The 24,024-nt window shown below is 39.4% G+C and overlaps 1 protein-coding gene across 14 annotated transcripts in view; it reads left to right on the top strand.

Annotated features, from left to right (window-relative positions):
- The first annotated feature begins 895 nt into the window (after positions 1-895).
- The window catches only part of MYBPC1 (myosin binding protein C1), a 70,944-nt gene continuing 47,815 nt past the window's right edge, over positions 896-24,024 (top strand). For 3 of the 14 annotated variants that reach the window (XM_019292375.3, XM_019292377.3, XM_019292373.3), the window contains exons 1-3: positions 896-1,049; positions 20,255-20,287; positions 23,202-23,243. In XM_019292375.3, the coding sequence (XP_019147920.1) occupies positions 1,025-1,049; positions 20,255-20,287; positions 23,202-23,243 (100 nt within the window). In that variant the 5' untranslated portion in view covers positions 896-1,024. The remainder of the gene's footprint in view (positions 1,050-20,254; positions 20,288-23,201; positions 23,244-24,024) is intronic. The other 11 variants (XM_019292371.3, XM_039571632.1, XM_019292374.3 and 8 more) reach the window with 7 other exon arrangements.

Below are 24,024 nucleotides of genomic sequence, written 5' to 3'. Positions count from 1 at the left end.
TGTCTCAAAATCCTAAAAGAGCATAAGAAAGTAAATCCTAGTACCCTCTGATAAACTTGACCTGCCTTTCTCTTGCCTACATGTTTGTAGTTTAAATGGGAGTCTAAGAGGACGGCAACCCAGTAGCTCAGTTTAGTGGTTCTGTGCATGTGCTACAGATAGGATTTCCATTCCTTCTGCCTGGTTTCCTGGCTTGGCAAAGGCAAGCAGTGTTGGATCTCCTGGATGAGTGGAGAAGAGAATAACTCAACTCTCAGCACCAATCTCTCCAGTTAATGAATTACTCATGCTGAAAGGAGCATTATAATCTCTACCAATGCCAAAATGAGAATGGCTACATGGAAAGGACCCAAGAAAGTGTAGCAAATGTAAATAGAAGGGAAGTATAGAGGATCTTCACTGCTGAAAAGAGCAATACAATAATCCTTTTCATTAATACTGAGAAACACTCTGCTTCTCACTCTGTCTTTACTTACCACTCTCTCTTAAAGGAAGAAAACTAGGTTTCACTGCAGGCATGTTGTCTGTACCTGTACTTGTCACTTTTATGTTGTGGGAAGAGGCATAAATGTATACAGGCATTTCCTATAAGTTTTGCAGGCAGTAGGGGCTCTTTAATAGCATGGCAGTCACTTTTTCGGCCTCTGTCTGCGTGTGCATACGTGTCTGCATGTTACAGAGAAGGACGCAGAGAGCAATCTGTCCGGCTGAATTTAGAAAGTTATAGATGTTCTCATCAGCCCCATGCAATGCAGCAGAGATTCCTTCCAAAAGCCAAGGGAGCAGAGGCTGCAGACAACAGATGTGAAGGGTTTCCCATAACTGTCAATTTTCAAAGTGTTTGCATTGAAAAGAGAGGAGGTGCTATTTTGATTGATATTTCAGCCGCGGTATATAAAGCAGAGGAATTCTTCTTACCCTCTGCTTGTCACACTGATCTCACACACTCTCCGCTGGACTTGGGGCTACTACTGGCTGCATCTGAAAGGCTGAAACTCTCTGGGAATAAAGAATCCTTGTAACAATGCCGGAACCCACCAAGAAAGATGGTAAGCATGGCAGAACATTACCTGAACACTTCTTAAATACAGGAATGACAAGTACGCACACACACCAAACACCTTTTAGACCAGATATCAGCCACAAATAATATTGAGAACAATAGCCATGTAACATCACTAAATCATTAGAGATCACTGATCTTTTTAGATTAAGAAACTACCTTCAGGCAGGGCTATAGCACAAACTGTTTAAGACAATAAACTATGACTTTGAATGGATATTGAGAAGCTACTTGATTGGGCAAATGCTGTATTCATTTTTAAAAAACTACAGGATTTCTCTAGTGCAATTTGTGGTTTCCCTCTTCTAAGCTATCTAAACTCTGGAAAAGAGGGAATAAGCATTTCTTATGATTTAAAGAGTCAGGACATTGATATGTTTTTTGTGCAGCTTTCTAATAGTTGTTGAATGGGAAGAATGTGCTTATGAAACAGTTTTAAGGTTCTGATGAAAATATATTCTGTAGATCTGATGCATAAGTGAAGAATATAGTAAGTTATTCTGTACAGCTTGAACTGGAATGATTCATTCTGGTACATTACAGAAATTACTATTTTATGTTTCAGAAGGATAGCTAAAGTCAGTAATACTGGCCCCTTCTGTGATGCTCTTAAGTTCATAGCAAAGAAACTGAGTGTGTAGTCTGCTACTGAGACATGGAGTTGTCCATTGGAGGCTGAGGAAAAAGGTGAAAAATATTCAGGGTCTATTATTTAATATTTTTTTAAAAGCTAATATTTATTTTTCTACTGCTTCGAAGATTTAAGCTAAATAAGCTTCTTCTGTTTACATTATTTCTATAGCCCTACCTGTATTTTTCTTTCAAATCTGTAAGTTTTGGTAAGAATTTTTGATGGTTATTTTTTGACATTGATTATATAAAGAGCTTTTGCAAAGCCATAATATGCAGCCTCTATATGCTTTTCAAATATTGGTGAAGGAAAGCTATACACACAGCCTCCCTAATGCATTCCCATATGCAAAACTGAATTTAATCTTTAAGGTATGGAAAGTATAGAAGTCATCAATTAACATTTATTTCCCATCAATTCTGAAAGACCTCCTGAAAGGCCAATGTGTGTAGCTTGAAAAGGCACATTTGATTTAACACTGACTTATCAATAGCATCGGCTTTTTACAAGTTTACAAACATTTTACAAGGGGTTTTTTTTTAATATTTTCTGGTTTTAGGGAAGGCAGGAGCAGAGCAACTGTCAGAAACATTACCCATTTTTGGCACCTTCTTCAGCTGGGGACACATGAAAACTAAACTTCTTGCACTACTGAGTCTTAAGCAAGTAGTGTTGACAGACCAGTGTGATCACTTTACTTACTGGCCCTCCTCAGTGCTCGAGGACAATGATAGATGAAGTAGCCTTCTGAAAATAGCTACACCAAGTGCACGTATTAATACAAGAGCCTAATCCTCCATATCAAACCTAGAGCCAAGCCCCTTCTAGAGTGTCTTATTTGTAATTCAAATTATTTACACATGTATTAAGTGTCCTTTTTATTTGATCTGTTATTTGAATGGGTATTATACACTTTAATCAGAATACATTCTGTGTCTGTCAGCTCAAAAAAAACCCAACCCTAAAATATTTGTGCACTTTCAAAAGTTATGCGCTTTGAAGAAAATTAGTTTGGAGGCTCATGTTTCTTATTCTGTTTAAAATTAGATTGTTTCAAAGATGTTCTTACAATGCAGTGATTACAAATGCAGCTCCATGGTTGTGTTACAAAATAAGTTTAGCAGCTCTGAACAACATTATATTGTTGGTGGAACAAATGTGATTTTTGATGAGTCAATATTCAGGACCTAAACCATGCTGAAGCATTCTGCCTTAAGAGGGCTAGAATTCACAAGTAGTAGTGAGCTCTGGAGAAGTGATACAGTTGGGTTGTACACTGGTTGGTCCTTGTTGCACTCAGTTTATTTGCAGCCACGAGATCAGGGGAGTAGCAGGTTTATGTTATCATACTCCAGGGAGTAGCTGCTTCCTGAAGATGTTTTGTTGATCAAGACTTTGCCTGAGCTTTTGGCAGCACTTGTATTGTAAGTGTGAGCACCTACTGTATCAGTGGCAGGAGAATTTGGTACCAGTAATAGTGCAATACTGCTACTCATGCAAGCTCCACTCATACCAGCTCTACCAGTAAGAATTCAGAACCTCACATGTTCATCCAATGCCTGTTCTCATGGTAATTTCCAAGGCATCAAGGGCTGAAGGAAATTAATCAGTGAAGGTGAACCTCAGACTGACTAATTCTGGAGATTACCACTGGAAGGACTCTCTGAGAAACCTTTGGTGATCTTGTTGGAGGACTACAATAGAAAACAAAGGGGGGAAAAAAGAGGCTTAAGGTTTCTGCATCACATGGGCACCTAAACAGTGTTCTTCTGACATTTCCAACAGAAGCAACCTACTTGAATTATCCCATGCTCCTCATTTGCATAGGCCCTGCAAATTAAAAACAGCACACACAAGCAAGTAGTGAGAAATCAGAAACTGGCTAACACTTGAACATTAAGAAAATCTCAGCTTTGTGTGTTTTTTGTCACTACAGTCTCTGAAGTATGTAGCTTAATTTTTCAGAGGCAGTGCTATAGCAAGCTCCCAGGTTGTTTTTTCAGGCCAAATGCTCTTTTGAGCTATTTTAAGATTATTAGATTAACAAAGTGAGAAAATTCCTGACTTGGTGACAGTGTAGCCTCACAAAGCACTCTTAACAAATAGGATCACCAAATTAAACACACCACTCAGTTTAGAGAAGGTTGCTGGAGAGCTTCAGCCTGATGGAATTTGTCACTGTAGAAACAGGCTTCCATGAACAATTATTTAAGGCCTTTATGGTACTCCTAAAAGTCAAGTCCTGTATATAAGATCAGATGTAGCTTCTTTGTAGATGGTCATGGTGGTGTAGGACAGTTTTTTCCTACCTGCCTCAAAATATATGTGCAAGGTGAAGTTTGCATCAATGGGTTAACTGATCCCAGTTAGTGACTAGGGTGTGACTGAGTTGCCAAAGACCTTAACCAGTGCATTTAATTTTAACAGCCTTTAGCTTTCCTGGTGACTAATAAAATAACCCTCCCTCACATAATTACTTCCTGCAATTTATTGCAATCACTCAGTCAATCTTTCCTCTCCCCCCTTTCCTTTAACCAATACTTATAATAAGAGCTGCTCATTAATTAGGTGTCCTCTTAAGCTGTCACAGGCCATGGCATTTGGATACGCTTTTGTAAAAGTGCCAAGTCTCTCAAGAGCAACCTTTTCAAACTATTTGTGGGCATCATCCCACAGGGACAGGTGCAAGTCTGTTTCCAGTAGGCAGCTCTGTAAATTTGCCTTATTTACTCTCCCCAATCTAGGAAATAACTCATGGCCATGAGTTAAGCGACCATTCCAAATTTTGAGCCAAAGCATTTATTGACTGTCTGCCAACTTCATTTTCCAAGTGTTTGCAAGCTCTGCTTGAATGATGCTGCCTGGAGCACCCACATTTTGGCAAGGAATCAAAATTAAAATCAGTGTGTCTACTTTAGACAGAGTTTGAGTAAAATTTTATTCAATCTACAAATAGCATAGATGTAAAAGTTGTGAAGAAAACTGCTTGCATATACTGTCTGTTAGGAGAGAAATCTGTAAAACACGAAGCAATTTGTGAAAGGAGGTAAACAGACATAAGTACCAGTGCAGACTGCTTTGGAGATATAGTAACACTGCTCCCCATGAAGACACCCTGTGGAAACAGCCTTTACTTCTATTTGCTTTTAAAGATAATTAGTTTCGTTTCATTGTGAGATTTTTTTCTATCCTTATATTTGCATTATATTTACAATATTCTAAATAATATGACTGTCTGGTGTATCAAGATAACAGTCACTGTCAAACAAGTCACTTAGACATATAAATCATATAAGTAGAACTGTAGATCAGCATTCCAATGAGAAAATAATCTAGGCATGAAGGTTGATTAAGAGCTAATTAATGTCAGATTTCTTTTAATATCGTATTTTCAAGGCTAGACAATTTCTCATAGATGAAAAAATAAGTTGAGTGTGAATTCTGCTTTACTATACAGATTTGGCTTGTGACAAAATTAAAACTGCTGATGGAAAGTTTTCCTGAAAGTTCAAGATCCCAGCATGTGAACATTTTGCAACATTGTTTAGTGCTTTCCACGCAGAAGACTGGACCTGTATAACCATTTTATATGGCACCACACTGGGTAGTGCAGCTGCTCTCTCCTTGCTGCATAGTGATGCAAAAGAAAAGCATACAGACTTCCATCTTCTGCAATCATCTTTGCTCCTCTGCAGAACTGTGGAATGTATTCCTATTATTTTTAACTTCCTCCAGTCTCAGAGCCAAACCACACTCAAAGTCAGGTCCATATGTATCTTTTGCAAGCTCTGTATTCAAAACGCAGGTAAATGAGTTTTGGTGGATGATGAAAGACTGGAACCCTAACTCCTAATCTTATTTTCCCTCTCAATTCTTTAGAAAGTTTCTCTTCATCACCTGTAGCTAATAAATTTTAAGCCCTCCTCAAATGGAAAACAAACTTACGCCTCACTGTTGTTATCAGATCTGTGAGGGTGGGCTGCGCTCCCGTCCCGCGCCCCACGGAGCAGCTCCTCCTGCACAGATTGTGTTGCACACTGGGAACTGAGTTGTTCTTAGATTGCCTTTGCCCTTCCATTGCTAACTTCCAAGTGTTGCTCCCACACTTCCTTCTGAGATACCAGAGCATCTCAGATTTATTCTTTGACCTTCTGCCTCCATTGTTGCTAAGTTTCTGACAACTTTTTCAATCAAATTAATTTGACTGAAAATTCACCATGATTTATCTTTGTGCTTTTATGTTTTGTTTTTTTATGGTGTAAGTTGAAGGCACTACTATTTTTCTTATACAGTGCATTGACTTTATTTTAATACTGCCGTAGGAGGGTAATGCAAGATTGATCTGGCTTACTCGCTGTTGTTCTTACTTGAGTTGAAAAGCTTGTCCACCCTGTGTGAAAAACAGTGCATCTGTGCACAAGAATAAAATGTTTAATATGGTCACACTAAAATGAAAACCTCATTGAGTTTAGGAGGAAAGAAGGGAACAGTCTTTCAGCAGATAAAAGAGTGCTTTGTACTTGGCAAAACTGAATTTAGCAAATGCTGCCTTTGTGCCTCCCTGTACTGCACCTGTTGGGAAGATAAATAAAGGCCAACCCAGTTCTTTCCCTTCATACCTCCTAAATATATCACTTTAAGAGAGCTCTAAAAAAACCAACAATGCTACAGTACTCCTCTCTTCCATGAAAAACTGAATGAGTTTTTTCATATTAATTTCAGGGGTCTACCAAACAAGGTGGTTGCATAACCGAACAATGGCACAGAGATCTGGGGGGACTTCAGTTGTGAAAACATTTGTAGCTGCCCAACACATCAACAGTCCTTGGAAAATAAGTCATGGAATGTATTTCATGTTTCATCAGGGGACATCCAGAGTGTTCCTTAAAGGGGAACAGCAAATCAAGTTTGAAAATAAATTAGCTGGGGAAATTTCCCTTGGGATGGGGATGAATACTAGACTCATCATTCATGGGAATGCAGAGATTCCAGTAAATTAGAGGTCCTAATTTAATAATTGCTCTAGAATGAAAAAGAAAAAACAATTTTCTTATTTGGACACTAATGTGACTTTGCCCTGAATGTAAAAATCTGTAAAATGAAGGACAAGTGGATAGGATTGTTAACTTCAGTTGTAGTTAGAGTTTTCTCAGTCCCACCTCAAGCAGTTTTATCTCTCGAGTCTGAGGATCTGTGTGACTGAGAAACAACCCCTTCTTGTCCCACCCAGCTCACTCTCTCTGCTCTGTCACAAATTTCTGAAGATTCCAAACAAAGGTTTCTCTTTTTCACTGCTGTTAGAGAATCAATAGATGAAGCTATTTTTCCATCATTCCATCATCATTCACTTTATGACACCAGGAGGTTTTGTGCTTTCGCTTTGAAGAGTTGCTGGTGTTTTAAGCATTAGGGACAAGAGGAATTGACTGAGATTAATGTCCATGTTAGTTCGTTGAAAATGTTGGTAACTTTGCATCTTTGTAAAGATCCAAATGGTCTTTACACTGTCACAGAAGATCTCTGGGTTAGGAACCAGATACCCAACTGGAAGCATGTGCCAGTGAACTCGGTGTTCTTGCTCCCAGTGGAGTCAGGGTCAGACACTCCTTAAAGTCAGAGGTCCGCTGCTACTCAGCTGACCCAGCAGCTCCCTAAACATAGGTGCCTCACTGCCACATAAGATGCCCTGGGATACACAGAATACCCATCTTGGGCTGGCAGATAGGACTCAGGACCTGTGGGAGGCCTGCAACGCCATAGAACAGCAGCTGGAAAATAGATGGCCGTCCTACAGGATCTGTGTGTCCTTCATCACCTATGTGTATGAAAATCGAGTCGTAAGCAGCTATTTCACAGTGAATAAAAATCTGATTCCATTGATTATAATGGCAGCTTGGACTCCCACTGCACATCATAGACACATTCATGTGCCTCCCTTCTTCTGAGCACCTTAGCAGTAAGTCTGCTGGGCTACTCTACAGTTTGTTCAATTGCTGTTTAAGGATTTTCTTCAGTGAGTAGTTTTGTAAGAAGACAAGGAGAGACCTACATTCCATTATTATTTGCATGTGATACTCAGATGCTCTTCCCCAATAAATAAGGGAGCACATTAGGCCCAGATTTCCTTGAGCAGAGTGCACCCTTCTGTAGTCTATAATCTGCTTCGTGCTTTGATAAAAATAAAATAATACCAATGAAGAAAGGTTCTACTGCCACTCTTTTGTTATTTTGGAGAATCTGATGCTTTTACTTGTTTTATTTTCATAAGAAGTCATCAATATCCCTTAGTGCATGGCTGAGTGTTTAAATCAACTCAGCATTAAATTTTTGCTTTCCTTCAATGAGAGGGAACAGAAAGTTGCATTCCTGTTCAAATCAATAATAATTCATCCTCTTCCTTTTTATACAAGCTTACTCTCACTTCCTCCAGCAGCCTCATGCTATTAGATGAATGACTGGTTACATCAGTGATATTTGTACCTATGAGCAAAAAGCACTTTTAATGTTAAATAACACAGTGTTTCTGAATATGCTACAAAGTGTCAAGAAAACACATGTAGGAAACTCCAAGAATTCCTGTTTCTGGAACTTTCTAGTTTGTTTGGTGTGGTCTTAGCTCCTAGAGCTCACAGAACCAGCAGATGTTCAGCCAAGATGAAGCAGCTTAGAGAAGAGAGTGAATTAGAGTAAGAATCCAGTTCTGTGTCCAACAGGACTTGATGTCCTAGGAAGCCATTCTAGCAAGCATGCTTTGATGAAAGTTTCAGTTAATCTTCACCAATTCCTGGGATGCTGGAAGGACAGAAAGTTACTCTGGATTCAAGAAGTCTGAAGATAAATTTCTGCTCAGAAACCTCTCAGACCCTGAAATATGCAGCCTACACCAAAGGGAGTGATTTCTCTTTGACTTCTCTCACCCATTTTCTGTGCCTGTATTGCTATCAGCATCTCCACAGAGGAGTCACTGGGACGTAGACTAAGGTGATACAGGATGCCTTACACCCACATGGCTTAGAACAGCCTCTTCTGAAGACCAATCACACCCATAACCCTCTCTGCTGGTTGGCTAAGTGTCTTTATGTGTATTTTCAGTTCAAAGTGACAAAATAACCTGTGGTCTCTGCTGCAGTTAGCCATGGTGGTGTTAGATGTCATAATACTGAGATACTGCATGCCCTGCTCTCTCCTTGTGCTCGATGAAGGTTAATTCAGGACATTAGACCTCCTGCAATAATGTTGAAGGGTTGCTGAACAGAAAGTCAAATACGACAGAGTCTCAGGAAAGTTCAAAAATTAAAAAAAAGCCACCATCTTAAAAATTGCTTCATGAAGTGAAGTTTGCCACAGAGTTGTTTGTTTCAGGAAAGGCCATCACCAATATGACAACTTGTAGGTCAGTCAGTGCAAGTGTATTCCAGAAGGTGGGAGCATGGTTGGGTAACTCATTTCAGAGTTTAGAGCCCCTCCACATGCCCCCTCCATGTTTCCAGAAGTGTACAGACCGTGCAGCAAGAAGGAAATCCTGCTGTATTCTTGCAACAATGGAACATGAACAAGACAGTCATTGCTCTCCCTTCCCTGGAGATTAGGAAATAGTTCTTACATAATTTGCTCTCCCTGGCCCTGTTACTAATTGAAAATAGTGTGTGATCTACTTCCTAGGGCAGTTGTCCTTATATGTGACGGCTCCAGCAAGTTATTTTGATCAGATGATTATTACAAAAAGTTCTCTTCTAATTTAATTCTCTGTAGGATCAAATGGTGGTTTTAGGAAGCATCTGAAAGCATTGTTCAGTAGCAGCATGATGCTTCCTGAGACGGATCTGTATTAAAATACATTCATCATGTCTTTGCAACCCCAGAATAACTTCCTAATTTTGGTCATATGTGCCAAGGGTAGGCTGCAGTCAGCCACAGATATAGATGAAGATTCCCTTCTCTTACAGATTTCAGCTTATAGATCTTACCTCTGTGTATTTAGACTTTAATTGCAGAGATGTTTGCTCTATATATTGACAGGATGGAACATGATAGGCAGTGATTGAGCAAAAGCAACTCACACCAGAGCACAATTACTTTTTTCTTAAAAGGGAGTCATCCTTTGCTCAGCCAGCCTGCAAATCTGGTCCAAAAGCCTATTCCAGATTTTTCCTTCTCTCAAAGCCCTGAAGTTGTGACAAAACTAAACTGAATACAAATGCAGCTAAAACTGAAAGAGACCCCAACTGAAAAGTTTATTGGCTACGTTGGTGGGAGAGGTCTTACTCCTTGATACTCACCTACTGCAGCATGCTGGTGGACTAGAAAGAGCAGTAAAACAGTTGCTGAACAGCTGTTGAATTCCAACTTTCAGGTATTTTTGTGTTTATTTTCATAGATCTCTGCCACGAGATCTTCTTGGTGGAAAAGAAATGCACCAATTATGGCCTCTATTTCCAACAGTTCTAGAAGGAAGAAAATCTTCCTTTTATCAGTCTGAGCTGATTGTGTGTGTGTAGTAGGACCTTTCACTGTTTTCTGAAGTGAAATGAAACGTCTAACCATTTGCCCACCTCAATGTACATAGTATTGCATTTCCATCCTTTTTCAACAGCTTTCTTCATTTCCAGTGCCACTAAATCATTGTTCCTACAAAAACTGCAGCAAACACTTATTCCTGGTGGTGTGGAGAATATCTGTGGCTTGAGATATCTAGGAATGACCACATGAGAAATGCCATGCAGATGGAGTAATTTATAGACTAATAGCTTCTGGGTCTGATCCTGTGATGCTCATGTAGGTAGAGATATACATATGTACGCTGTAGCACATTTGGTATGTTGTGTTTTTATAAGAACATGGTATCTAGGTCAAAAACCTTATTTTAGACCCAAAGAAGAGTGTAATTCCAATGGAGACTGTGGCTGCCACTCCCCCACAGATGCAGTCTTCAGTGAAGGCACAGAGGGTCAGATGCCTGATGACATTTTTTCCATGGCATTCCCTCCAGCCTTACTAATCTTTCATCTAAGCTTTCCTTAGCCCTATTTTTAAAGGGGAAATCTGACCTCTGTCCTGTGCCCCTTTTTCTTTGCCCTTGTTTTGCATTTCCATGTTTTGCAATGAAGTTTTCTCTCTTACCTGACAGCTCAGCTTTTTTAGCTGGAGAGGAACCATATGCCGTGAGCTGTGACTGTAATTCACAACAGCATCTTAAATGCATTTTGCTGTCAGGCTTTGTAGGAGCTTTCTTTCATGCATATCACTTACTGATTTACTGATGCAAACCCCCACAGCTTGTCTGCAAACATCCTGCTGTGTGCAAACATTCCCTAAAGGCAGAAATAAGTGTTTTGGGATTTTTTAAAGTGAATGCATACAATTCTCACAGTTATCTTCATTGATGCAGGATGAGATCGAGAGGTAGAAAATGTTAACAGTGGTAACATGGAGGGATGTTTGTAATTCCATATGTGAACAGCCACAAAGGGACATACATGATTTCATGTAGATCTCCTAAATTTCCACCTACAGAAAGAGTCCTTTCTTTCCACACATGCAAAACACTCCTAAAGGTTTCCCAGCACAAGGCTGAATCCCAGGAATATCTGAACAATGATAAATATTTACATACAAAAAAGTTTACAAAAAGAGAGCACTCCTTAAGTCAGTAAACAGAAATCTCAATAAAGAAGTAAGTTTCTGAGTTTTAGGGCAATTTCTGATTCTGTGTTCCCTATCAGCAGTACTGCAACTCTGATACAAAGCTTTCCTGTATTGCCAGTTCGGGGTTTTTTAAAATTCTTCTCCAAACTTAATTACAAGTCCACTTTGCTTAGCATGTACTGGGACATTGAAACGCACAAAAAGTAGTAGACACTGAATTTTGTAGTCTGTAAGTTTGAGTTACCCTTAGCAAACTAAAAAGTGGATTCTACTACCCTCTTTTTCATCTTGAGTGAGATGTATTCCACAAGTCTGATGACTGAAAATCAGCATTGGGTAGAAAATTCAGGGTGAAGTAAGTAATGGGTTATTAGTGATTAACTACTTGGAACAATCCCCAATCACGTAGGCGCCTGACAGCCCCGAGCCTGGGCTCCTGTTACAATCCCATTCTGTAAGACACTGCCTCTCAAGAGGAGGCTGAAGGCTGAAATGCAGATGACAGGAGAGTGCTCTTATCTGAAGGAAGTCTATGACTCTTCCTTCTTGAAAAGATCACAGAGTAACAGATTATCTGTCACCCACTGTCAAATAGAGTTTAGCAAATGTTTTTCTTATTTGGTATTTGGATATGGTTGTGACAATGTTTAGACCCAGTTGTAGCATATATTACTCCGACAAAGAGCTGATAACAAGCTGATACATTCAGTCCTTGGCAAATCCCAACATGTGAATGTCTGGTTTTGCCCTGACATCAAAGAAAAGTTTGTGATCAAAAATCATGGAATGGGAATACCAATGGGATTTCATTTTAAATCACTGAAATGTTTTCATCTGAATTTAAGTGAAAATGAAACCCATCAGCATGTCTCAAATGTTTCCTTGGGACTGTCTGAAAGAAGACAGATTGCATGAATTCATGCCACCACGGCCTTATGCTGATGTCATCGTTTTCCCTAAAAGTCAATCTCCCTGTGTGGAATGATTTCCCACTCTCTGCACACAACCACATGACTCTCAGGATTACTCTGAATGCACTGAACATCAGGAGACAGTCATTTGTGGAACTCACTACGATTATGCAGAGCATCAGGTCCATACTGAGATTTCCATAAAACAATACTGCAAATGATTTTCTTAATTCAGAGTGAAATATTTCAGAACAGCTCAGCAAAACAACTGTGTTGTGTTTTGGGTTGAGCAAGACTAAAGACATTTTTCCAAACTGGCAAATGTTTCCTGAGCTGGTCAGGAAATTATCTGGCAATCTGGAAGGAAGTTCATTACTGGTAAAGTACTCATCTCCTGAAAGAAATGACCTTTCAACTTTATTGCTGACTTTTATCCTATAATTAGAAGTGCAACTGCCACTGAAAATAAATTGTTAATTTTGAAGAATAGATTACTGTCATTCCTGAGCAGCAGTTCTGTGGTTTATGAAGTTTTTTATGTGACAACCTTGTCTACTTTATTACCTTTTGAAGCTTTCAGAAAGGATGTTAGCATTAGTCACTGTACTTCTATCTCTGGTATTACACTGTGGTGTCTTTTGCTTTCAATTTGCCCTTGGGAATCTCTTGAGATAAATGAAAATATTTGCTTCTAGAAAAAAAATTAATAACAAACTATTGCAAGGAGGGATAGGAAACTGAGAACAAAGTCTAGGTATTGTCATACTTTTTAATATGGGATCAGACTAGTCTGATGAGTGAAATTGATTTTGATACATATGTATTGAAGGTGAATTAGGATTGGGTTATTTAAAAGAAGAAATTTATTTTGGTACATACATATCAAAAGTGAATTAGGTTTGGGTTATTTAAAAGAAGAATTTCTCGTGGCTGGAGTAGGAGCAGAAAGAAAGAAACCCAAACTACACCGAACTCCTGCATTTTGTGTTTACTCAGTGCAGTTCCTGAGCATCGGAACTAACCTGGCTCGCTGTGGCTGGGCTGTCCTACGTCCCTGCGGATACTAAAGGGCTGAATTTCCCCTGGGAGCCGGATCCCTGGTTTTTCCCGGAGGCAGGAATCAGATCGCCCCCTGCGGGGCAGGAGCGGGGACAACGCCGAGCCCAGCCGCAGGTGGAGGGGGGATTGATTCCCTTCACAGACCTCAACGAGGCATTTTAAATACAAAAAGGCGGAGTAAATACTGGGCTGTGGTACGGGGCAAGAGGCTCTGCAAAGCTCCTGCCTCCAGCCCCTCCAGGAGCCTGGGCCGTCTCTTGAAACTAAGAAGAGCAAGGGCTTTCAGGTATGGCACTGCTGGAGTAAATCTGTGAGGTTCACAGTCCGGCTCACGTGTTTCAGGACTGCTTTTTGTTGTTGTTGTTGGTTTTACATGTAAAAATAGGAGCGTTGCTTCTGTCCTTCAGACATAATAAGCACCCATCTTGTTGGCGATATTTCCACAGCCAGCTTTCTCCTTTCTGTTTAACCAGAGCCAGAATTGTGTAGTGCATCATGTGAAGCAGGGTTAAAGAATGGCTCAGATGACTGAAACTGGTAGGTGAGGAACACAGAATGTCAGGAGCTGTGAATCATTTCAGGCTCACATTAAGCTAGTGGTATACAAACTGAGATGGTGCCATAATAGAGGAAAATTTGAGTCCCTCTAGCATTTGTAGGAAGAAGCTGATTCTGTGTGGGATTTCCACCATTTTCACTGCACATTTTAGGAGGAAAATGCATACTAGGAGCTTCTTTCAGCAACGGTTTTTTTCAACCACCTCATTGTAGAACAATTTTTGCGGTGACATTTCAAAGTAGAATGTTTTTATTTCCAAACATGGGAATAAAATTTAACACATCAAGATGTGGAATAAAAGGTAAATCAATGTCACCCTGAATAGTCTCAGGCTCTGCAAGTACAGTTGTGCTGACAAAGCGTTCTCATGAAGGTGTAGTAATGATGGTAAACTGAATTACCTGAGTACAAGTCACACTGGTAAACACTGTAACACATTTCAGTGAAATCCTATTATTTGGTAAGTGGTTAACAAGCAAAACTTTACCTACCTGAATTTGCAGGATAGATAGCATCACAAAATTTTAGTCTTGGAAGTTAAAAAAACCCCACAAGTTGGGATTTTTGGTTTGGTATGGTTTTAATGATGAAATAAATTAGAAAACTGTGATTGTGAAAAACTCAGTGGAAAAAGATTTAGTCAAAAATTTCTATGACATTTGGCACTCAAATTGTAGTCTGTTCAGTGTGAGGTACCAGCATAGATACTCATTTTTTATCTCAGCTGTACAAGTGCTCAGGAACTAACATTTATGGATTGTTTTCTTTGATATAAGGTAAGAGAAGAAAGATACCATGGAAATAGAATGGAATTCAATTACTCGATCCTGGTGCCTTGTGGACTGAGTAGGCTAAAAATGAGTTTAAGAGTGCAGGGGAACTTGATAACTTTACCTATCTGTCTTAAATACTGTCAATGCTTTCAGCCCTCAAGTCAGGGAACATTCTTACACTTAGCCTGTGATGGTTTGATTGGCTCCGGTGGCCGATGAAATCCTTTATATGGAAGGATTATATGCTGGGACTAGTTATTATCCTCGGGCATTTTGGGTTTTTTTGAATTTTAATCATATGCAAAACTAAATTTTTAAGCAAACTCTTTATTAATTTTACTTTTTCTTCAGTCCCCACATAAAGATGCATCACTGGACTGTGACACTTTTAGCTGCTGGAATATAAAATAATTTCCTCTTCAGTGAACATGCTGGTTTGTTCACTTTGTCACAGTAAGAGGGAGTATTTAACATGTTGTTTTCACCTTTAAACACTGTCACAAGTCAAACCCAGCAGTTTATCTGTCCAATCCATCACAACAAGTGGAAACAGAAACTAGAAATACATTATGAATGTATCAGTTTGGCTCTATCACACTGCTGGCCACAATAATAGACATTTGACCAGCCACCAGAGCACCAATAAGCCACCAGAGCTTATTTACTTCAGTCCTTTAGAACAACTTTTGCTTTCAGGACTTAGGACCAATGTCTGTTTAGAACAGTTTCTGTAGGTATATTTTAAAAACAACATAAAAAATGTCCACGGAAATTCATAAAAAGTGGTAATGATTTCAGCTGGTATTGTAGTTCCTTGCTGCTGCTCAGACTGGGAATTGTCTGTGGAAGTTGCACACAAATCAGATTATTTCTCAGTGGAGAACAGGCTCATGAGGCACCAGGCAGATTCTGTGTACATGACTGTGCTCTGTGTTTTGCAGAATGATAAGCATTGGTCTCTTTTCTTTGAATAAGAATTGTATTTACTCAGTTTAAGTCCAATTGAATGCACTTTTATTGATTATAAATGACTTTGAACCTAGCCCTCTTCCAGCTCTTTTAGTCTGGGATCTGCTAACTGTACTGTTTCCCAATGAAATGTTCCTGATGTTCTGGCAATCTCTCTAGTTGGTTGAGTAAATTCCTGCCTTCCAAAAGGTGAGGCTATGTCTTTTACCCACATCACTGATGCCACTGTTATCTGAGCGAACTGATCCACAAAAAAGAGTCCAACCATTTTGAGCCATTTCTTTTCTTTGGAGCACCTTTTTTTCTGGATATAAGGAATGAAAGGAATAAGTTTTACTGCTTTTGTCTGGCTGGAAATGAGGTCTGTCAAGCAACCATTCCACATCTTAAGTCCTTCCCTGCCAACCTATTTCAGTGGAGCATCTATCCCAGGAGAAAGCCTTGTGCCACAAGGACAGTTCTTGTGTCTTACCGGGGCCAGGCAGAGGGGACAATCCTTACACATGACAACTGCACGGGGGCTGAGATGAGCCCTGCTCTCTCCCCAAACCAGCATTTTGTCTATTTTTGACTGACTAGCAGAGTCAGCACTTTAGGAATGCCTACGTAATAGCTATATTGGTCTGATCCCTCGAGGCTATGTCCACAAGATTAATCCACCTACTTAAATTTGACACAAGTTGACAGAGACAGGTCTTTGTGACAAAAAGCATTAAGTGACTATCCTCATGTTGTTTGACATATGAGAGTCTCTTTAATATGTTGCTGTTGCGGACAGATATCATACCTGTGTCCGTGATGGTGCAGCCAAAGTCCTGCTTTCCTTTCCAGGTAAAAGGGGGATAAATCCTCTGCTCAGACTGGGTGAGATCTTGAATCTCTTGGCTGTTCTTTGCTGGATTGTAACTGATCTGTATATAACTGCAAGGAGAAATGACTGCAGGGGACTTTCCTCCTCCTTCCTGTGAATGTTCCAGCCCAATGACGATGAAATGCTACCTTTAGTCCTTCTGCAAGCCCTGATTTAATGCTCAAGGTCATTTCCTTTACTTACCTAAGGAAAAAACCCAAAAAATCACCCACTACTCATTTTCCAAAATGATTGAAAGTTCTTAAGCCTTAAGCCTACCCAAAATAAAGCTGGTCATGAGAACAGAGTTGAAGGATGGAGAGTTATCCAGCCAGACCTCATTCCCAGTATATTTGCTGACAGGTTGTAGTTCTTGAACGGTCCGAACTGCAGGACTTCAGGATACTTTGCTTTCAGCACAGCAGTAGAGTAGGACCTGGAGACTGTTTTAGAACAATCATCATGCCACATTATGATTGCACTCCAGTGTGAAAAGTAATATATGTGATGTCAGGGAGTTTCTATGCTTGGCGCTGTCAGAGAAGCCAGTGGAAGTGGGAATCCAGAACCCTTGAGGACTGGCCACCACACTCAAACTGACATCCGTATGTCAGTTCCCTGCCAAAGCTTCTTCTGGCTGTTGCAGGTTGGATGCCAGTGCAACCAGACCTAAAATGGAGTTGAAATTTTAAATAATGATAGCTTCAATTTAACATGGTTCTTAAGCATTTCCATAACTTTAGCACATCAGTTCATCTCATGCAACTTTTTAAAGCTTCCTTATCTATATGCATAGCAAAAGATTTTAAGTCTTATTTTATCTGAAAAACTGAACATAGTAAATGCGAAAAAAGAGACGGAAAACTCCTGGTAATGGGTCAAGTTGCATCTCCTGCTGATTTTCAAGTGTGCATGAGAGCATATATAATTATAAATTACAAATAAAAATGTCTTGGCTCTAAGTGCTCATATCCTGTGTCAGACTGGATCCTGAATGCATCTCATGACATGGCTGAGGCATGAAAGCATTTCTGGAGATATTATCTAAGTGACAGTTGTGCTTTCATTTTATTTGCTAACTGCACTTAATACACTATTTTTTCTGAGTAGCCATGTAGAGAGGACTGCTAAGTTTTTTCCTATTCTTGCTGTAGAATCACATATAGCCAGTTAATTCCTACTCTTGCTGTAGAATTACATATAACCTGATGCATTGCCAGTTTCACAACCAATGATTAAACCAAGGTCTGTGTTTAGCATGACACAACCCTCTGAAATGCAACATTCTCAGTTTCTCAAATAAAGAACTGCAATGAAGAGACCTTTTGTTTCAGAGACTCTGAAGTAGCTGTTCTGTAGACGGTGCACTTGACATTATGGTGTCAATTCAGTGGTAACTAGACCTTCAGCAGCCTCTTTTCCCTTTAGCTCAAGAGGCATCATTGCAACCCAGTGAACTGCACTTCTCCAAAGAGATTGAGGACTGCATGCTGGAGACCTTCTCCACCAGCAGCCCCCCTGACAATGCCTGGACAGAGCACCATATTAGGCAACAGGCCGCAGGGAATGGCATCTGGGGACTCCAGGGAGCATGCCTCCTAGGGAAGGAGCACAACCAGAAGCTGCTGGTTGAGTGTGCAGAGCCCTGTCCTGGCTGACAAGCCTGTTGCAGAGGTCAGCCAGAGAGGGCTATCATTCTTTGGGGCGGTGGAAACTACTCGGAGCTATTAATGGTTTTTTTCCTGGCTGTCCTCAGGAATGGAACTGTAAGCCAGGCATGACCATGAAAGGGGTTGCACATGGCCAGAAGATTATGCTGAAGTATCTCCCATGTCTCTGCCACCCCCAGTGCCTGGAACTCTCTCCGTTTCTTTTTTCTTCCCACATTATACCTCAGGTCTCTCGTTTGAGATCCGTTCTTGCCTTGGTTTTCTTAGCAACAACTTGAACAGTGTTGAATTATGGTTTAGGAAACAAACCACTGGCTTCTTGGTCTGACTTCAGTCATCATCCCATCACAGAATAGCTGAGGTTGGAAAGACCTTTCGAGATAGTGTAGTCCCTGTTCTGCTAGGAACAGGGTCCAATAGCATAGGTTGCCTAGGAGAGTGCTCAGGTTTTGAATGTCTCCTTTTGTTGTCTGCATGCATGAGATGAAGTTTAGACCATTATAATAGTGTTTCAGGTCTGGTGTGTGCCACAGACTTTGGCTAACATCTGTGCTGGCTATGGCAGGACTTGTAAGATGTGTGATAGCTGACCAGCAGTGCACTGTTGGTGAAGCCAGGGAACACCTCTCAAAAGGAAAGAAAAATTCAAGGCAAGTCCCTCAAAAGTCTCATAAGCCTTTCATCTGAGAGTGGAAAGTGCTTTATTTGTTTTCAATTATAAATTTGTAACTCTTACTGGTGAGCCAGGGAGGATTTTCTAATCCAGTGTCCATAAGAACACTCCCTGTTTCTATTATATTTCACAAGGAAAACTATACAATCAATAATTTTCTGTTATTACTTTTCCATACAAGAAACATACTTCCATGCCACAGCGATGTCTCAGCGGAATATTTTACTCTCAGTGGAAACAGTGAGAAATGTCATGGTAGCAAAGCAAATAGGTTCCAAGACATACTCTTTGTGGTGCAATTTTTATGTTTTCATATGAAAAATTTTCATATTTTTCTAGGCTTCAAAACAAAACTTAGTATGTCAGTAATTAGACCAGAAAAAATAAATTTCTATGAACCTAAGTAAAGATATTTTATTATTTTCACACTCTGTGTGTCAATCTTTAATACACTTCCTTCCATTCTGTGTGATGGGTGCCGTGATCAGAACGTACAACACAAGCTCTTTCCTTGTAGCAAGGGATTCTCTTTGGAACCTCTACAAGGATTTGCTGTTGTATCTGTGTATGTGACTGGTAGTTCCTAAACCATATCAAATCCACACAGCTTAAAATTATATTTGCATTAAAAATATCCCTCCCTTTTAAGCATTAAATGGATTTATTAAGAATGAGAATTCTGTTTTAGCTGTATTTAGAACTGAGTGTAAAGGAATAGCCTTACCAGCATTTCTGTGTGACAGAAATTGGAATTTTGTTTCCTCAATCTGACCTGAGGTGGGGTCCCAAAGGTTAATGCTCGTAACATGACAAAGGTCAGTAAGAGCCATCTACTGTTACAGTTCAGCATTTCAACCTTTTAAATCTTTGCTTGTTATAAGTAGTTAAACTGTAAATCAATGCACTAGTGCGCCATAAATGTTGCTGGTTTTAATGCATCTAGACTCCTAAAGCTTTTAAATGTTGAAAATAAGCTTCCTTTTCTGTTTTAAAAATATATTTTAGCTAGTCAATTTGTTCAATCACTGGAAGGGTTACTGAGCACTGGAACAGGCTGCCTAGAGAACTGGAGTCAGCATCCCTGGAGGAATTTGAAAGATATGTGGATGTGGTGCTTGGAGATGTGGTTTAGTGGTGACTTGGCAGTGCTGGGTTAGTGGTTGGACTCAATGATCTTAGAGACCTTTTCCAACCTAAAAGATTCTATGTTTCTATGAATATTATCTATCTCCACACTAAACAAGTTCACAAACCTCTCTTTGCAGAACAAGAGCTTTAGATCTCTGACCTTGCCACTCTGAAGCTGTCATGTTGCGTGCGTGAAAGCAAAATAAATTTCATAACTGCATTCAAATATTGAAGACTCAAAGTCAACAAACGTATACCAAATGTATGAAAAAGATTTGCTTGGATTTGAAGCTCAATGTCTGTCTTCTTTCCTTATTTTTCAGAAACTGAAAATGAAAGTGCACCGCCACCTCCAGGTTAGTGTAAAAAATGCTAATTTGAGCTGTGGCACTAAGAACAGTTGCATGAGACTAGATACTGCATAGCCGTAGTATGGTTTGTGCTCATTGTCTCTTTGAAGGTAAGAGGACAGCAAGAGAATTAAAAGAAGCCTGCCCAAGTAAGATATTCTCACTTCACTTTGCCTGAATACTGATATTTCAGGCTCAGTTTTTGTTTGTGAGTGACTAGCTGTTTGCTTAATATTGCGCGTGTCCTTCAGGATACAGGTAAATGATGGCTGCTTAAATTCTGTGGCTAAATGGGGCTGTTCTCTTTGATGCTGGACAGCATACAATTACCAAAATATTTCCTTTCATTTTTGCCTCAAAGCTACATTGTGAGTAAAGCTGACAGAATCAAGCATGATATTCATTTCACTTACTTTTAGTCCTTTGAAAATTACGTATCCCATCTAAGTAGTTCGCCAGTGCTCCGCCTCTGACCAGCAGAGTACATCCTCCATCATCCAATGGGCATTTCCCAGATAACCTATCTAAAATGTCACTAGATATCTCTGCGCAGGCAATTGCCCTGAGGGGTCTGATTGTCTAGAATGGAGTGGCTGAGTTCCAGGAAGCCAAAGTTAGGTGAGGTGAAACTCATTCATCAGGCTGAGGGCTTCAGGTAAAGCTGAAGCTCTGCAAAGCACAAGGGTTCTCTTTAGTGGGAGCTGGAAAGGCAGGCAAGCCTTTGCCTTGTGCCTTTGAGTAACTTGAATTATATTCTCAGATAATGGCTAATACATATATCTACAATATGCACGTCTAATTTAACCATTTGGTGAGTTTAATTCTCTGTATAGCAACCTCAACAGCAATTCCAAACAGAACAAATATTCTCACTACAAGTGTTAAATTTGCTTTTACTTACAGTCTTGCTAACTGGCATTTCATGAGGCTGATTCAAGATGTCTTTGTTCCAACAATACACTCTTTCCTTAAAAAATGACAAAGGTAGTAGTATCAATTGCCAGGAGGAGTTTCATGGTTAAATTATCCATATATTATTTTTATGTGATGAACTCTTTCATATTGCATACATTTGTAAGGAAAGTTAACTGGTATTTAATTAATGATATTCTAGTGAACCATTAAATTTGTACTGTTAATATTAAACTAATTAATTTCACCCTTAGGGTCTTACCTGATCTACTTTGTACTGGAATTCATGTTTTTAATCAGTCTTAACTTTCAAGAAGAACTGAAATGAGAAACAACTTTTTGTACACAGAAAGGAATAGCATCTTTGAAGCATTACCTTAAAAATATCTATTAACAATTTCAAATAATTAACTTCTTCACTTCTATTTAAAAACACAGAATTAAATGCAAAATCACTTCTGTAATCTCTTTTCTTTTGTCCTTACCTGTTTTCCTTCTGAAAAATGAGTAGGGTGTCATTAGGCCTTTATGGTTAGGCACACACCAAACTGGGATATTTCTAAGCTGCAAGTGTCAGTCACTTCTAGCTTCCTTCTGCCTGACTCAAGATGCTGTCATCTTGGATTACCAAGTGCTAATACACAAAGAGGGAAGTTGGTTTCAAGATTCCAAATTTTATAACTTATAAATATTTTATTGGACATAATCAAGCATCTTGAACTGCACCAGGAAATTTTTGAGAAGTCATTGTGAGAGCTCCTTCCAGATCTTGATGTCAAGCCACAAGTGTGGAACACTTTGGCTGATGAAGTTTTCAAATGGGATGTAGACATGCTACCATCTGCCAAGAATAGTGAAATCTCCTATCCCAGTTCCTACTGGGAAAATGAAGTGTTACTGCGGCAAAAGTCCCATTAAAAAGGAACAGGTTTGACCATTTGGCCAAGATGGAGAACCTGACAACTGGAGCTTGGGAATTTAGGGAATCCAGACAGAAGGATCCAAGAGTCTGTCACACTACCAGAACGTGGATTTTCCTATTAAGTTTCAGGTTTAATTTTCATAGTTACTGTGGCTGCACACATGTCAACAAGAAATCAGGATAATCAGAGAATCAACTGGCTCTTGCAGATGTTTCCTCCATGGAACTAAAATTATCCTAACTCCATCCTGACAATGTTACTCTATTGACCATCACCCAAACCCATGTTCTGTCAGGCAGTTGACAGGTAAGTTTGCCACAGAAAGCCATAGTTCACAGGCAATAGAATATTGACTGTTTATACCTTGAAGACAGCACAATTCATGTGATTTGACAAGATTCTAGATTACTTTGTATGCAAATTGAATGAGGTAGGAAACAAAAAGGAATAGGAATCCTATCAAATCCTGAAATAGAGAATATGCGGAAATCATTTTGTTCAAAGCACAGTCCAAGTTTTCTCATACATATGAGGCCAAAAATAATTCACATTCACCTGCTCAGAGTAGAGGACAGGTTGACAGTTCTGATCAAGAAAATTAAATACAAGTAGTCTTGGAAAGACTATGTTGATAATGATGAAGATGATGATAAAGAATTAAAGAAAACATCCTCAATACACTCTCTGTAATTTTCCTTAAGGATAAACTGAGTGGCAGTAACTCATGCCTGATCCAATTTCTTTCCAATTAACAGTGATATGTAACTCGTTTCAAAAGCTTTTTCCAGTTAGCCCAAGAACAAGAGACTAACAATTGCGGCTTCTAAAAAGCCTAGCATTTTTTTTCCACTGAGTCCAGGAACATCAATCTTACACGCCTTGTTCAAAACATAGAAATTACATTGATATGCACAAGTTGTAAAATGCTTTACAGGACTGCAACTGTACATTACATATACACATGTATCAATCATTCTTTAAACTTGTTTTTCCAATACTAGCAGAACCTGTATTGTTTAATGCTGTGTAAGTCTTTCTTTTTACTTTAAGATCCTCTCAAAACTATACTTGTACTTCCTACACAGAAAAAACAACACCACAGGAGGGTGGAAATGAAAAGGGTAAAGGTAAGTCCGAAACCATATTTTATAAATGGGCAATAAAGGCAACATTCCTAAATGCTGTTCTGATGCTGGATTGTTTGAGCTTTAATTCAGAATTTTGATGCTAAATTTCAGAAGTGTGATGTGAGGCTTCCTAAATCCTTTTTCTGCATGACTTAGCCAGCATGAGGAAATTATGATACTTACGAGTATCTTCAAAAAATCTGCAAACCAGACTGATACTTTAGCAACATTATTTTACATTGACTGTTTAATTAATGGCTCACATTACAAGTGATTTGCATGAGCAGAAAGCTGTGTTTAAATGAGCCTGGATGTTGCCCCTGACCAAGCTTGCTTAAACTCAGATACTTTTAAATAAAGTGGACAATGTCCTACTGTCATTCTAAGCTGTTTCTGTTCTACCACAGAAACTTGATATTTTAACTTTCCGAAAGCTCCATAGATTTTTTCATCTGAAATTAAAAATCACACGTCCACCTTTCTGTCCTCATTGGAGCCCAGCAGCTGAGCTCATTACAGGTTCTGAAAAGTGTGTTTGAGGAGTGTCTGCTGTGAACAAATAGATAGCTGTTCCACTAGCAATGCGTGCAAAACTCAGCTCCAGTTTTAATGTGTATTTTTGTGCTGCTGAGATTAGATTCCAGCTCTGTTGTCAGTTCTTCTGATTACAAGGATATATTTTGAGGCAACTGGGCCAAATTCCCCTACTTTTTTGTAGGAGCCCTGCCAAAGTAGAAATAAAACACCCCATCAGGTTATTTTGAAAAGAATAATCTTCTGA

Source organism: Corvus cornix, chromosome 1A, assembly GCF_000738735.6.
Source record: "Corvus cornix cornix isolate S_Up_H32 chromosome 1A, ASM73873v5, whole genome shotgun sequence".
NCBI classification, from domain to species: Eukaryota; Metazoa; Chordata; class Aves; order Passeriformes; family Corvidae; genus Corvus; species Corvus cornix.
This window is presented reverse-complemented; position numbering and strand designations above follow the sequence as displayed.